General features: G+C 44.5%; 1 protein-coding gene across 1 annotated transcript in view; it reads right to left on the bottom strand.

The window, feature by feature from the left end:
• ECHDC2 (enoyl-CoA hydratase domain containing 2) overlaps nucleotides 1-14758 on the bottom strand; it is a 111956-nt gene that overhangs the window by 12828 nt on the left and 84370 nt on the right. The window contains exon 9 of the mRNA XM_069232655.1: nucleotides 7609-7656. Within this exon, the coding sequence (XP_069088756.1) occupies nucleotides 7609-7656 (48 nt within the window). The remainder of the gene's footprint in view (nucleotides 1-7608; nucleotides 7657-14758) is intronic.

Here is a 14758-nt window from a genome sequence, read left to right on the forward strand (position 1 = left end):
GAATGATGCGATGTGTGGTGCCCACAGGTCACGGTGCAGGCAGTGGCTCAATGACGGCATCCAGCGGCGTTAGTGAGACCAGGGCTGCGGTGTGAAGTGGGGCAGTACGACGTGCGGTGTCACAAGGTCACTATGCAGGCAGCGGCGTCATCGTTGCTGAAGCGCTGTCGTCGTTAGGCCCAAGCCAGCAGTGCGGGACGGTGCTTTGTGACTCTCAAGAGCGGAGTCCACCAGCCACGGTGCAGGCAGGATGCCTGGTGATGACACTGGAGTCGATAATGCTGGCGTCGGTGGACCGGAGCTGCGGTGTGGGACGGGACGGTGCTTCCTGTACCTCACGAGCAGTATCCACAGGGCACGGTGCAGGCAGCAGCGCCGGTGTGAGCAGGAGCATCGTCGTCAGGATGCCTAGGCTGTGGTGTGAGCAGGCGATGCCAGAGTGCAGGGGTCCACAGATCACGGTGCGAGCACCGGCTCAGTAAAGTCGTCCGATAACGGCGTTGGTGAGACCAGATCACGGTGCGGAGCAGGGCAATGTGACTCCGTGTGGCATTGGCAGGTCACGGTGCAGGCCAGCGGCGTTGTTGGCGGCATCGAAGTGGTTTCTCCTTTTGAACAGCACAAAACACACAGTTCCCAGTGCTTCAGTTCGAGGAAACTGAAGTCTTTGGTGTCCCTGAGACCTCCAACAGGAGGCAAGCTCTACTCCAAGTCCTTGCAGAACTTTCCTCAAGCAGGACACACAGCAAAATTCACCCATTGCACTCTTATAAGGCAGAAGCGGCAACTGCAGGCCAGTCCAGCAAAGCAACACAGCAAACGGACAGTACTGCTCCTCCAGCTTTTCTCCTTGGCAGAGGTTCCTCTTGATTCCAGAAAGATTCTAAAAGTCTGGGGTTTTGGGTCTTCTTCTTATACCCCATTCTGCTTTTGAAGTTGGTAAACTTCAAAGCAAAGTCTCTAGTGTTCGCAAGATCCTTCCTTGCCCAGGCCAGGCCCCAGACACACACACTAGTGGGTTGGAGACTGCATTGTGTGAGGGCAGGCACAGTCCTTTCAGGTGCAAGCAACCACTCCTCCCTCCACTTTAGCTCAGATGGTTCATCAAGATATGTAGGCTACACCCCAGCTCCCTTTGTGTCACATTCTACATGAGAGCTGTGAACAGCCAAACTCAAACTGACCCATACAGAAAATCCACAAACAGGCAGAGTCACAGAATGGTTTAAGCAATAAAATGCCTACTTTCTAAAAGTGGCATTTTCAAACTGACAATTTAAAAACCAACTTCACTAACAGATTTATTTTTAAATTGGGAGTTCAGAGACCCTAAACTTCACATTTTTATCTGCCCTCAAAGGGAATCTGCACTTTAAGGATATTTAAAGGCAACCCCTATGTTAACCTATTAGAGAGACACGCCTTGCACAGTGAAAAACAAATTTGGCAGTATTTCACTGTTAGGACATATAAAACACACTAGTATATGTCCTATCTTAAACATACACTGCACCTTGCCCATGGGGCTACCTAGGGCCTACCCTAGGGGTGCCTTACATGTAGTAAAAGGGAAGGTTTAGGCCTGGCAAGTCGGTACACTTGCCAAGTCGAATTGGCAGTTTAAAACTGAACACACAGACATTGCAGTGGCGGGTCTGAGCCATTTTTTACTCATTTTTACAGGTCTACCAATGTGGGTGGCACAACCAGTGCTGCAGGCCCACTAGTGGCATTTGATTTACAGGCCCTGGGCACCTCTAGTGCACTTCACTAGGGACTTATTAGTAAATCAAATAGGCCAATCATGGATAAACCAATCCACAGTACAATGTATATGGGGAGCACTTGCACTTTACCACTGATTAGCAGTGGTAAAATGAGCATAGACAACAATCCAGCAAAAATAGAGTCCAGTACACCATAAAACCAGGTGGTCAGAAGGGAAAAAGAAAGGGGAGATACGCCAAAAAGCTGCCAGATCTAACACCTACCCTAGCCAATGAGGAACCCCAACACTTAGGAACACTTAGCAAGTAAGAACACAGCACACACAGCGACCATGCTCCCCTCAGGCCGAAAATCTGGACATGTACTCGCTGGCCCACATTGTGTCCATGAAGGGTCAAAGCTCACCTGCATTTGTTATCAGGACCTTATTTATGATTCCATGATAACTGTTTGCAGTCTTAATCAAGAAAGGAACGTTTTATGTATTTTATGGTACGCACAGAAATGTATAAAACACCACTCAAAACTGGTGTACATTGAGAGACAATCCTCAGGCCCCAGTTCTGTAATGTTTATTCAAACAAGCCATTCCTGTTTAGCCAAATGCCTCGTCTTCTTTTTTTTTTTTTTTTAAAGGTAAATTCACATTTGAGCAACATTTTAGCGAGCCAGATAGGAGCTGATTGGTTCCTCGGACCCGCATGCGACCAAAGGAAGGGGACCTCACCCAGATGGATTCACATTTGCTCAACAAGCAAGATGAGCAGACGCCACAATTGATTAGAAGTTCTGCTAAATCCGCGGGTCGGAGGTCTGCCCTGAAGCCGCCGTCAGAAGAGTAAGAGACTACATAAGAGCCTTAGCCCTATCATGTGATATATGGCAAACTAAGAAAAAACGTAATCCACGGAAGTCACCCATTTTCCATATTCAGCGTGCTAGGAAAGGTGAATATTGCTTGTTTTTTTTTTTTTGCCCCGCTTATACCACTGGAGGTGAGACAGGGGTGATCGCTTGGACTGCTGAGCATGACATAGATGGTATGCATAAGCCCTGGTTGTGAAACAGGGCTGGCATCTCAATTTTGAGAAGTGTCTATCGCTTGAAACTCTGGGCGTGACATAGATGGTACGCATAGGCTCTGGGTGAGATATAGGGCCCACATCTCAATCTGATTGGGCTAAACAGGTAATCTCAGTGCTACTGGTTTCTTAACACTGTTAGTATGTGAATGAAGTGAGAGGTGTGTTTGCTTGGGCCACTGGGTACAGATGGTACGCATAACCTGGGTGTGACATTTGGTGTGATTCGGTCATTACAGAACAATAATGATTGGGATCCAGGAGATTAGGGATAGCTTCTGTTTGGCCAAGAAGGGCCTCTGGTTGTTGAAGTTATTCCTTTCTTTCTCCGCATAAATTGTTGTTACTTTGCCCTGGAGCCGTTATCAATAAGATTATCAAGCTCACTTAGTCCCGAGTACTGGGCAGAGCTTTCCCTAGCTTTAGGATGGCATGTGCTAGGAGCGAGCTAAGGTTTTTCTGACAAGGTCATCCGTTTTCTTTTTTGTGCTCTGTCAGTTTTTCTTTGTGCTGGTAAAAATGGTGTCATTTTGATATTGTGACACTGGTAAATTAACGTAACTGTGTTTGTGTTAAAACTGAAATGACTGAGGGTAGCTCTCTTTGGATCCACGCATAGGCTGGTGCGGAAAGAAAAGAACTGACGTCAGAGCGCTGGGGTGGCGCCTATATACGACCGTAAGGTCATCACGGCGACCACAACATCAATGACAGACGCGGAGTCGATCAACATCACCTGATGGTGCACAAGGGCACTTCTCAAAGAAACATCTCCAGATCCAGTCTGACGCCTGGGGGAAATTCTAAGGTAAGGAAACTGCAACTAGAAGTCAGCACCTACAAGCCAAATGGGATGGGTTCCAATTACCAAGCCGAAAGATCCCCATTCTCGGGCACCCAGCCAGGACCGAAATTTCTTTATGGCGTGTAGTCCCAACAGCGTTAGTACCCCCAGAAAACTAAGCCTCCAGCCAGATGTAGGCCCCCTTTTCTGATTCCAAAACAGAGCTGCCCTCCAGTGTCGGAAGCCAAGCTTCCTGAACAGTTGGATTGCGGAGCCCTCAACCTCCTCAGCACACGCATGAATTTGGACAGATTGTGATGCAACGGATGGAGCCAAGTCAGTGGAGAAGGCAAGGGGGTTTACCAGAACATCCAGCCGTCCCAGTCCATTCCCATAATTTTGGCAAACTTCGACAAATTCTTGGCCTTGCACTGAACACACCTTGTAGCAATATTTTACCTTCTCCTTTCCCTCAAGGGTTTTCCAGTAACAGCTGGGAACCACAGGTCCAAAACTCCCAGGAAAGATATGCTCCGAGGCAGAGGAGGGTGCAGGGGGAAAAAGTGAGCCCGAAAAGATCCATCACAGCTCCGAGCAGAGTAGAACACAGACATGTTCTCATCCCTGTATCAGGCCTAGAAATCAGCCAACACACACTGTCTGGAGGGAGCCATAGTCTCAAACTCAGACATCGCAATATCAGAGGCACATGGGGATCGCAGAGCAACTCTCCGATCCCCTCCCTTTCATAATAATTGACACAACCGATCATACTAAGTTCCAGGGAAGAGCCCAATGACCAATAAAAAGAAGCCCGAAACTAGCCCTAAAAAGACATCTCTAGATAAAAAGCATAGTCAAGACACCTGGCGTCACTAGGGAGGGTCATGTTGCAAGTCACATGCTGGGTCTAGAGGGGTACATACATGGTCTCAGGGCACATTGCGATCATGACCAATGTTCAGTGCAACATGCCCCCTCTTTAAACATTCCTGCGCATGCATACATCGAAAACACCACACGCAGCAGTGCACACTAGTATACTGGAGGGTTGGGGGTGCCAGTTAATACATTACCCACAAGCTCATGAGATCCTTTTGTGAAATGCTTTACTGCCACACACGTAGTCAGACACAGAGGGGGGGAAGGCCCAACAACCCTCTAAAATAATATATTCATAAACAATAACATTCCTCCCCCCTCACCCCCCCCAGGTAGGGCCACTTTCAGGTGCTCTACTAAAATCACAAAAAAAGGCAGGAATTCACAAGAAATAATTGGCAACATGTAAGGGTGCATTGTTTTCTTTTAGCACAACCAAACCTATCTCTTATCCAACAGGTCTGCAGTCGAGCCTCAATGTGCACCACCATCCCTTTCTCAGCGGCCACACACATACCCCCAACAGGATCAAGAGCTCCAAGCCGCTCCAAGAAATTGCTACATCAACACCGTCAACACGATCTCGAACCACATGCTACTCCAAATACTTTTTTCCCCCCCGAAGTGTTACAACCAAGAACCTCCCATCACCAGAGGACTACGGACATCTCTGCTGGCATCATCTCAAGGCCTACAATGTTCAACAAGTTGTGTGTTTTTATACATCTATAAACCCTCTGTTTATTAGGGGTGCAACCGCATCCATGGATTTCCAAAGAACGGAATCTATTCAGAAATTACCACTGCGCTTGCGTAAGGACCTCTCCCACATCACCTATAATTATACAGCACCAAACACTGCCATTCCACATGCACTACACAGCGCCCTTTTACAAAACAAGTGGTATCTGCACACGACCACCGTGGGTTCCAAGACATCAGCCAGGTCATGTTACCTCTGTACGCTGATTATACATGCAGTAGGCACAGATAGGCTTTACCTATCCAAAGAGGTAGCCCCTGAAAAGGCAAAATCCCTTCTCCATCTATACCTATGTAGTATTGGGGCCAAAACACAACCTAACAGAGTAGAGCCCCACAGAGTAACTGTAGATCTGACCCGCTATGAGACCAATCCCACAGCATTGTACCTTCTCACCGAGCCTAGCGACAGCCAAACTGAGCTAGATAAGATGCGCAAAAAAGGGCACCATAGGGGAGGATACTGTTTACTCCTGAGACTTTCCCAAGAAAAGATTCTTGGAGGCAGAAAGACAGTGTGCAAACACATCCGCTCCTGCATCTATATGTGGTACCAGCCTGGCCCTTAGCGTATCTGGGGCTGTCTTTTTTAACAGCAAGTGGACCCCAGACATGGAGTTTCAGTGCAGGGCCATCCACCTCGATGATATGAAGGGAAAAGGGTTTTGAAGGGAAAGGTTGTATAACAGCGTAGATACCCCATGTCAGGAAATCTGTGACACTGCAATAAATAGGTTTACATGATAGAAGGGAAGGTGCATCCTCTAATTGTAGGACAACTCATGCTGTATCCCTTATGCTACAGAGGCAAGGGAACAATTCAGCTGGGTATGAATGAAACTGTGGCACAGTCCTGCATATTCCCTGGATGGCATGGCCTCTGCTCCGTCATCATCATACACAGTCCAACACTGGGCATCCCCATAGAAGATCTGTCAAAACTGTACCGAACTTGCCGGAGCCTAGCAATGAGTCAGAGTCCTGATGTGGGTCAGATTTATGGTCTGGTCGGAGGCTATGACTGAGATGTCATGTGTGAGGTCATCATTGATGAGTGATTTAATATGTGAGGTCACAAGTTAGTTAGCTCACTAAACTATAACTGTCATATCTCAGTGAATATATATATATATATATATATATATATATATATATATATATATATATATATATACATACACACACACATACATACATACACACACACACACAGGCAGATTTGACTAATGTGGATGATATGAACAAAAGACTTATAGACCCTTTGTAATTTCAAAAGAAAATATTTACCACTTTCAGTAACTTAAGGGCCTTCGATTGGCTGACATCCGTGAATAAAAAGTTTGCATTTAGCAAATCCTACTATACAATGTATATACCAGATTGTATTGATATGACCAAAAAGTATATTTTTCAAGCACAAATTTGATAGATTATGAGAGGAATCATTGATTCACCAAATATATTTTACATAGGGCAGAAGTCCGAAACAGGTCTCACAAACTGTGCACATGTATTTACTGATTACTAAAGCAACAACTGTAGTAAACGCTAAACATTTCATTTGTGTGCCTAATACTAATAAAGCCTATCGCCACACTTGAACTTAAGAGATCATTGACAGATAGTTAGGTCAGAGTCCTAGATAATGGATAGAATCTCCTCTCCCTCAGAATTACCAAATGTTATTGCCTCCATTTTGGCAAACTAAAGACATATTTAGCAATCCTTTATCCATAAACATGCCTGTTCCACAAGCTGAGGGATCTGTAGGTGCCTAACAACATCTGGAATTACAGCGGACGCTATTCATTTACCTAGGTCATTGGATGCACAAGGCACTACATAAGAGGAGGGAGATGGAACACAGACCTAGTGCTTGAAAGATCCAACGGATTCTGTTCTTAAGTTACTTGGCAGAAGTTCCAAACAAATGATTGGGCCACCTCTAGGGAAGCTCCTGACATTCCATTGTGCAGTACAAGCAAGTGCTATATGTTAGCTTTCATCTTCTAGGGGTCCTCCATATCTTTGCAAGCAGGTTGCCTGTTCCTCACACAGGAGTGAATACAAGTGTAGACCATTATACAACTGTTTAGAAGTAAAGACATCAATTACATGGAGTCAGGCTAGCAGCAGTGTTTATGGACAAATATTCAGAGGCCTCCGAACTAGTAAAGAACAGATGACAGGTTGCCCCAAAGAGAAAGGCTTCCGTGAGCAGACCGCATCACTGAAGCAGTTCAAGATGGACCTCAAGACCTGCTCTTTTAATGGGCAGCATGCCTACTTGCAGTGCCTTAAGACTCTATGGGTGATAAGCCACACTCTACAAACCCTTGGTTGATTGATCATAGGTTTAGGGTCACATACCTGTGCGTAACACATTCCTTCGATAGACATTCCCGAAGCAATGTCAACCTACACAAAAATGATAAAGTAATGATTAGAAATTATACAATTTCCATGTGATGCAAAATAAAGCCTTACAAAGTTGTCAAGCATTAGCTCCCATTACGTTTACATTGTGGACTATCGAAGCAAAACCTACGCCATTGTTCATATTCCAAAGAAAAATGACCACACAATTATTCTTTCGAATTTATTCTTCAGTTCATAAATTCTGTTTTTTTTATATAGTGTGTATTGATGCTAGTTTCATATAGTGGAAATATAGTTGTGCTCTCCAGTTCCTGATGATATGGACTAAAATATAGGCTGGAAATTAACAGTAGTTACAGGTCTGCATACTGTGCCTGAGACGCTCCTTGTACTTTCCATTTGTTAAAGTTAAGAGATGCTGTAAAAAACCGGTGAACTTCAGGTAACGCCCTGCACATCTCCAGCCATGCCACCACCCTTCCCCTGGCACGCAGGGAGGTCATCTCCCCTTTCACCTCCAAGGCCAGTGATGTGTCCTTGTGTCCCTACATGTGCAGCCCCCAAACACAGAAATGTTTCTCGGTTTATCCCTTAAGTGCAGTTACCACAATGTTATAAGAAATGTTTTTCCTTATGGCCAAGGCTCGTTTTGTGTCGTGACTCCTTGCACCAATTAGTCCTAAATCAAGCAAAGCTTCTATTAAACTCCTCTTTCTGAGAGTACTTTATCAAATACCAGCGCTCTTGTAATCTTTCATGCAAGATCAGACTGGCATTGTAGTTTCTGCCAAGTGTGAAAAATATCCAATATGCATTTGTTAGCACCCTTGCACTGAACCTATCAGTGTTTCCCACTTCACCATTGCAAGCAGCGAGCACACATTGACAGCCTGGACACACAGCAAGAGATGGAATCAAGAGACCCGCAGTAGAGGAGGAGATCACAATGCAGACTGTGGCCATTGTGGGTGGTGGCAATCCACGCAGCAAGTGGCTACCAGATACACCAAGATAGAAGCAAGGCCTGACCTCATAGTGCAGATTGCTATGGTGGAGTCACGCCTGCTTGCTCAAACCCTGCTAGTACTCATGAAACCAATCATCAATCCGAGAAATGCCTACAAAGGGCAAAACCACTGGAGATCAATGTCTCAGCAACGTCCTCAGCATGTGATATGCCCTTCTAAAGTTATCCTGTCGCCTAGACCTGTTGCTGAGTTTAACTGAATTGGTAATTAGACATTTCACTTACCATGTTTAAGTTCCTGCCTTATTCTCCTTCCCCCTTGAGAATTGTCTTGATTCTTGTTCTTCACTACTTTGCGCCCTCTCCTGCTCCTTCCTGTTTTGAGCATTCCTCCTGATCCAGTGACTCCATCCTGGGAGGGTCTCATTTGACTGAAATGACTCACCTGCACTTGTGCTACCTTCCTACCACTCACAGGCGGGATTAGTAATCAATTCCCAGACATTGCTGCTGGGGATCTAAATTATCAGCGCAGTGCGTTCTGGATCAGGCGGTTCACTTACAGTCTGGCAGTCAGGGTATTAGCAAGAACAGAGAGACTCCTCCTGTACTTATAAGGGCTCTATAAAGCTTGTGGTCCCAGTCTTGTTTCAGCTCCCTTGGTGGGACTGCTGAACCTCTCGGTAAGTAGTAGTCGTTGGAGGAGGGGGAATGCACTAGATCCTCTCCTATGGATACACCTATCTCCAGCCACCATAATCGGGCAGGATCCGTTGAACAAACAAATAGACTTAGAGTGCCTGAACAAAGCACTGAGCTATGAATTCCATATAGGTTAAGTCTAAGTCTGGTAGCTCTGAAGAACTGGTAGTTCATGAGTATTCAAAAATACATCCAGTAGCAAAAAGTGTTAATTTACTAATCTTATGATTTATTAACAAAAGGGCTGAATACGCATTGTAAAGTTGTTAATTCTAACATGTATATGTTCGTTTTTATATTTAGCCCATGTTATGTTTTTTGTTTTTTTTTTTAACTAGAAACAACGGTTGTGGTCTCATTGGACGACACACCCACACTGAGGGCCACATGTGTGCAAAGAGATTCAAGAGGCTCATAACTTGCACAGGTTTATCAGTAACTTGCTTATAACACCCGACTCAAGGTACTCGAGGAGAGGGAAATGTGATGGTGTTGGCGATAGGAAGGGAGAGGAAGGGCACAGATCTGAAAAGCTAAAAGGGATGGTTATAAGGGACTATTTAAACAGATGGTAAGTCAAGGTGGAAGGCCGCAATGTTAAACCTAGAAACAGATGGGAGATTAACAGACATGATGAAAGGAAGAGAAGTAAACACAGATGTGGGAGGGGAATTTCAAGACAGGTGTGTGAAGGGACATTGCATGATCAGACAGTGAAATGGAGAAATATTTCAGAATCAGAAACTGACAGCAAATGAGGGCAGGGAGAACAAGGAGCAAGTGGAGAGTAATACATGAAAGTGGGAGGAACCATTAAGTGTGTAGGGTTTCACTGCCTCCCTTCCCCCAGTTGGAGGAAGAAAAGGTGAGAAGAAAAAGAAGCATCAGGTTCTCCCCGGTGCATGAAAAGGGGCAAAGCTGATATTACAGCATTAGAGATGCATACACCAGTTTCTTCACTGTGTACCAACCTGCTTGCCCAACCAAACGACACTTCAAACAGCACTGTTTAAAGAGTCATCAGCTTGTGATTTGAACTAAGCTGATGTGCTAATGAAGTAAACAAAAACAATCTGAATACTTTTGAAGATTCTTTGCTTTGAGCACTGGCTGGTATACATCCATAAGTTGAATTTCAACGAAGAGCTCAAGCAACCAGAGTGCAGTGGTTTGGTGTGAAAAGTATCAGCAAATTAATTTATAAGAAAATACAAATTTAACCCAGGTGTGACAGAGAAAATCCAAAAGGTTACCAACTGACGCCTACCGTGTTCAATGTTCACTCTATCTCTAGAGGCACACAACTTGCCTTTAGGAGCACAAACAATAAGCATCAGTACCATTTGTACTTTCCACTTCCAATGCTTAGCTAAAATTAAAAGCCTGGGGTCACATCCTACATAAATATCCGACTTATCCCAGAGGTCAATACGTTGGTAAAGTAATGTATCATTAGACTGTATAATGCTTAGATCCCAATATGCTTCGCTACACTGATAGGAGGACCGAATTGTTAATTTTTCAGACTACACCACATTATAGTCAGAGGGTTGAGCTAAATCTAGACCCTGAACAAACAATTATTTGTAAATGCCTACTCTAGGCACCTGATACTCCCTACGTCAGGAATTCTGACAGAGATGAGTAGAAATCTTCATTTAGCCCTGTCTAAGAAAGGTAAGAGTTACCTTCTCTGTACCACTGGTCTGATGCAGGAGCGTCTTGCGACTTTGTAGGGGCGGGTGGGTGCAGGTCGGGAGGAATGAATAAAATTAAAAAATAAAAATAAAATATATATATATATATATATATATATATATATATAAAAACTTACCTGTATCGCCGTCACCACCGCGCCGCTCCTCTGCTGCGGCTGCAGGCACAGGCTCTGAGCTTGCCCTGCAGCCAATCCGAAACCTGCTGTCATGCTACTGACAGCATGACAGCAGCATTCCGATTGGCCGGAGTGCCCAGCCAGGGTGCTCCAATGCAGACTGCGAGCCTGCTCTCTCCAGCCAGGCAACACAGTGCGCATGTGCATTTGGCTGACCCCAGACGGCTAGCCAAACATACATGCGCACCGAGGGGGAGTGCTAAGCACTCCCCCTCTGTCCCCACCATAGCCTGCGGCCCGCCCCTTTTACTACAAAACAATAATAAACATAGTTTTTATTATTTTGTGGTAAAAGGTTTGCAGCTTCTGCTGCTGGCAGGGTGGGGTGGGGGGCACCGCTCCTCCGCCACAGCGGAGGAGCCACGCCTGGTCTGATGAATGAAGTGCATGTTATCACTTATCTTCCAAAGGGCACATCACTATGCACCAAATACCACACAGGTGGATGGGATGGCAGCCTCTAAAATACCCTAGGTATTGAGAATCCACCCACCGATTTCAGAACTAATTCACCTACTTTGTAGTCAGTTCAATATAATTCATATCCTACTATCACTACTATTTCAATTTAGAAATATACCACACAATCTCCTCTATGATGGAATCCCACTGTCTCCTGCTTCTGGCCCGCTCTATCTTCAAATCCAGCTGCATCATCTAAAAATCCATCCCAAGCCACGTTAGCTGGCTGACAAGTTCACAATCTCTGGTGTCTCATGGCACATCTGCTACCATCAAACTGGAGACGAATAAGTGCAAAGAGAAAAAACAAAGCAACCAGCCATCTTTATCTATCCACCCAGTCTCTGGAATTAAGTTTCAGTATTTATAAGGACGGATCAACCCTGCTCCAATTTAAGAAAAAGCAGAAGACACCTCATTTTATTTTCCTAAACTCCATTTATTAAAGTTTATTTTAGAGATCCTTTACAGAACAGTAAGCTCCCATCCAGGCAAACCCATATAAAAGTACATATAGGCATGCAGTTTCCATTGTTAGTGTTGCCCACCGTAGGGAATCACTCAAAGGAAAAAGTAGCACCTAATCCGAACTAACCATCCCCAACAACTGCTCTTTCCCTCCTCCATATCACCCAGAGAGAGAGAAAACAACTCCCATTTAGTCAGTCTGAATTTTGCAACTCTCCTTCCCTTTTAGCCCATCACCATTGCATTTCTAAGGGGGCTCAGGCATTCTTGGCACATTAAGACAATCATGTTAACACATGGAGTCAGAAAGACCTATCGCTATTTAGCCTTTCGAGTGCTAGGACAGACCAAATTCTGTGATGCCACCGAAAAATGGAAGAGTATATTTTTTCTTGCCATTGAATGCTATGGTCAGTTTTGTTGTGCAGATACTCTGCAAGAACCATATTCCACTTATGCTTTTTGGGTGCAGGAGGGAATCCTTGGACATAGCCACCAGGTGTGTAACAAATATCTTAAGGCATCACACCCTTCGGTGTCTAGGATTTCCATTAGGGAACATCCATAGAGAACAGAGGGGGGCTTAATACTACCCATACCATGATTTGCAATGGATTTCCCTACCTCTTATGGATGAGGAAGAAGAGTGTATGTCCCTGCTGACTCTCTTCATACTTATCTGAGACCTGCCCACTCAGTATCCATTCCCATTCCTTATTGTGCTTCCAATACGGAAGTGTCTTGTGTGCAACCAATTCGGGAAGAGGACCTCAAAGGGCGTCTTTTCTCTAGTTACTGCCTGTCGGATGTATGGGTGAGTGATTCAGTCTCTGATTTGTCCATGTTATAGATGATCCTTTTTGGGGAGATGAAATACAGCTTTGCTTTGTTCAAATGTTTTAGGAGAGTAGACCAATGAGTATCAGATATCTTTCTACATCCCCCACTCCTACAGCACTAGAACAAGTGACCCTCTAAAGAAGGGGAAAATTCTCTACATTCCTCATGTAAGTGGATGGGGGTGTAAGGTGAGGGATTCATCATGAGACCAACAATGTCAATTAATATATTCCATATCTGCAATGTGGGACTACCTGGTGTACTCAGGTGGGCATTGTGCAGCCTGTGCTTCTTCTAAACCCATGTTAAGTTCCTTGAGGGTATGCCGTCTATTGGGTGGTCCGTAGTGATCCAATTCTTTTCAGATTCCACCTTGGACCATTCTGCAGCTATCCTCAACTGTGCTACTGCATAATACTGAGAAATAATAGGCCTTTGCTTTTAGCCTGAGCGAGAAGATTCTGGAAGAGTCTGGGGTTCTTGCCCCTCCACAGAAACTTGGAGAGAAACTTTTAACTAGGATTCAGATAAAGTCTATCTACTAAAACTGGGTGGGTCTGAAACAATTAAAAAAGCTTCTGGCACTTTGGATAGTTTGATCATTCCTATCCAGGAAATTATCAGGCATGTAAGTCCCATTTATTATTGGCTATTAAAGAGGGGTAGTTTCTGTCAAAAAGATCTTTGGTAGATCGAGTAATATTGACCCATAAGCCAGTAACCATCGGAATAGAACCATCTTTTCTAATTCTTTAGCTTCGTGTTCTGGAAGGGTTAGATTTAGAGCCTCTGACTTCTCATAGTTAATTCTGTAGTCCGAGACAAATTCAAAAGGTTTAAGAAGAGCAGTCCCTGCCAGGAAAGATGAGTGGGGATTCTAATGTAAGAAGCACATCATCAGCATATGGAGTCATTTTTTTATTTTCTAAAACACTCCTCTTAAGAACACAACATAGTGGTTAAGTCATCACTTTATTTCCACTCTTAGAAATCAGCTACTACTCCAATCACACTTTGCCTGAGAGTTTGTCTTTAACCCTATGCAGTGCACAGTTGCCTTTTGGCTACGCTTGCGTTGTGCGCATAGCACATACTTACATACAGACATACATGAATGATGTCTCCAAATGATGGGAAATGTTCTGGGAGGAAAACTGGTTCACAAGACAGAAAATTGTTTCTGGCACAAATAGAGAGTGATGTCATTGCGACCTCTGACTCCAGATCACTAAGATTTCTGTGTTACATTTACTGCAGTCTCCTGATCTGGACTGAGAAGGAACTGGACCTCATGTGATTCTGAGGAAGCTTTGATGAATTTCACTCAATCACTAACCACAATGTAGTTATTCTGCAAAAAGGGGATATGTGCTGGAGGCTGCTATCACAATAAAAGATAATAACCTACACATCACAGAACACTGCAAAGTACTAGAGTGAGGTAGCTGCTTGTAGCGTGACAAGTTCCACCTACTAAGCATAGCACAGGGTTAACCCAACTAAACAATATAACTAGATTTTTTGTACACAGAAGAGCAGGGTGAAAACAAGGGCCTTGATAGGGGAACTTCATACACCATAGGAACACTAAAAAACTTTAGGCACACGGATCCACAGAGCTTCCTGAACCCACAGCACAACCTCTTCAAGAGCAGAACAAAGGAATGCTAATGACCCACTTGTTGTCATTTACAATCCATGAGAAGAAGCACAACACAAAATTCCAAGGATTTACAATAATTTAAGCAGCAAGGGAATTGACTTCAAAAAGTATTCCCAGGTAGGGCCCAATATGTCATTCAACAAGG

The sequence above is a fragment of the Pleurodeles waltl genome, chromosome 4_2, assembly GCF_031143425.1.
Source record: "Pleurodeles waltl isolate 20211129_DDA chromosome 4_2, aPleWal1.hap1.20221129, whole genome shotgun sequence".
Classification (NCBI taxonomy): domain Eukaryota; kingdom Metazoa; phylum Chordata; class Amphibia; order Caudata; family Salamandridae; genus Pleurodeles; species Pleurodeles waltl.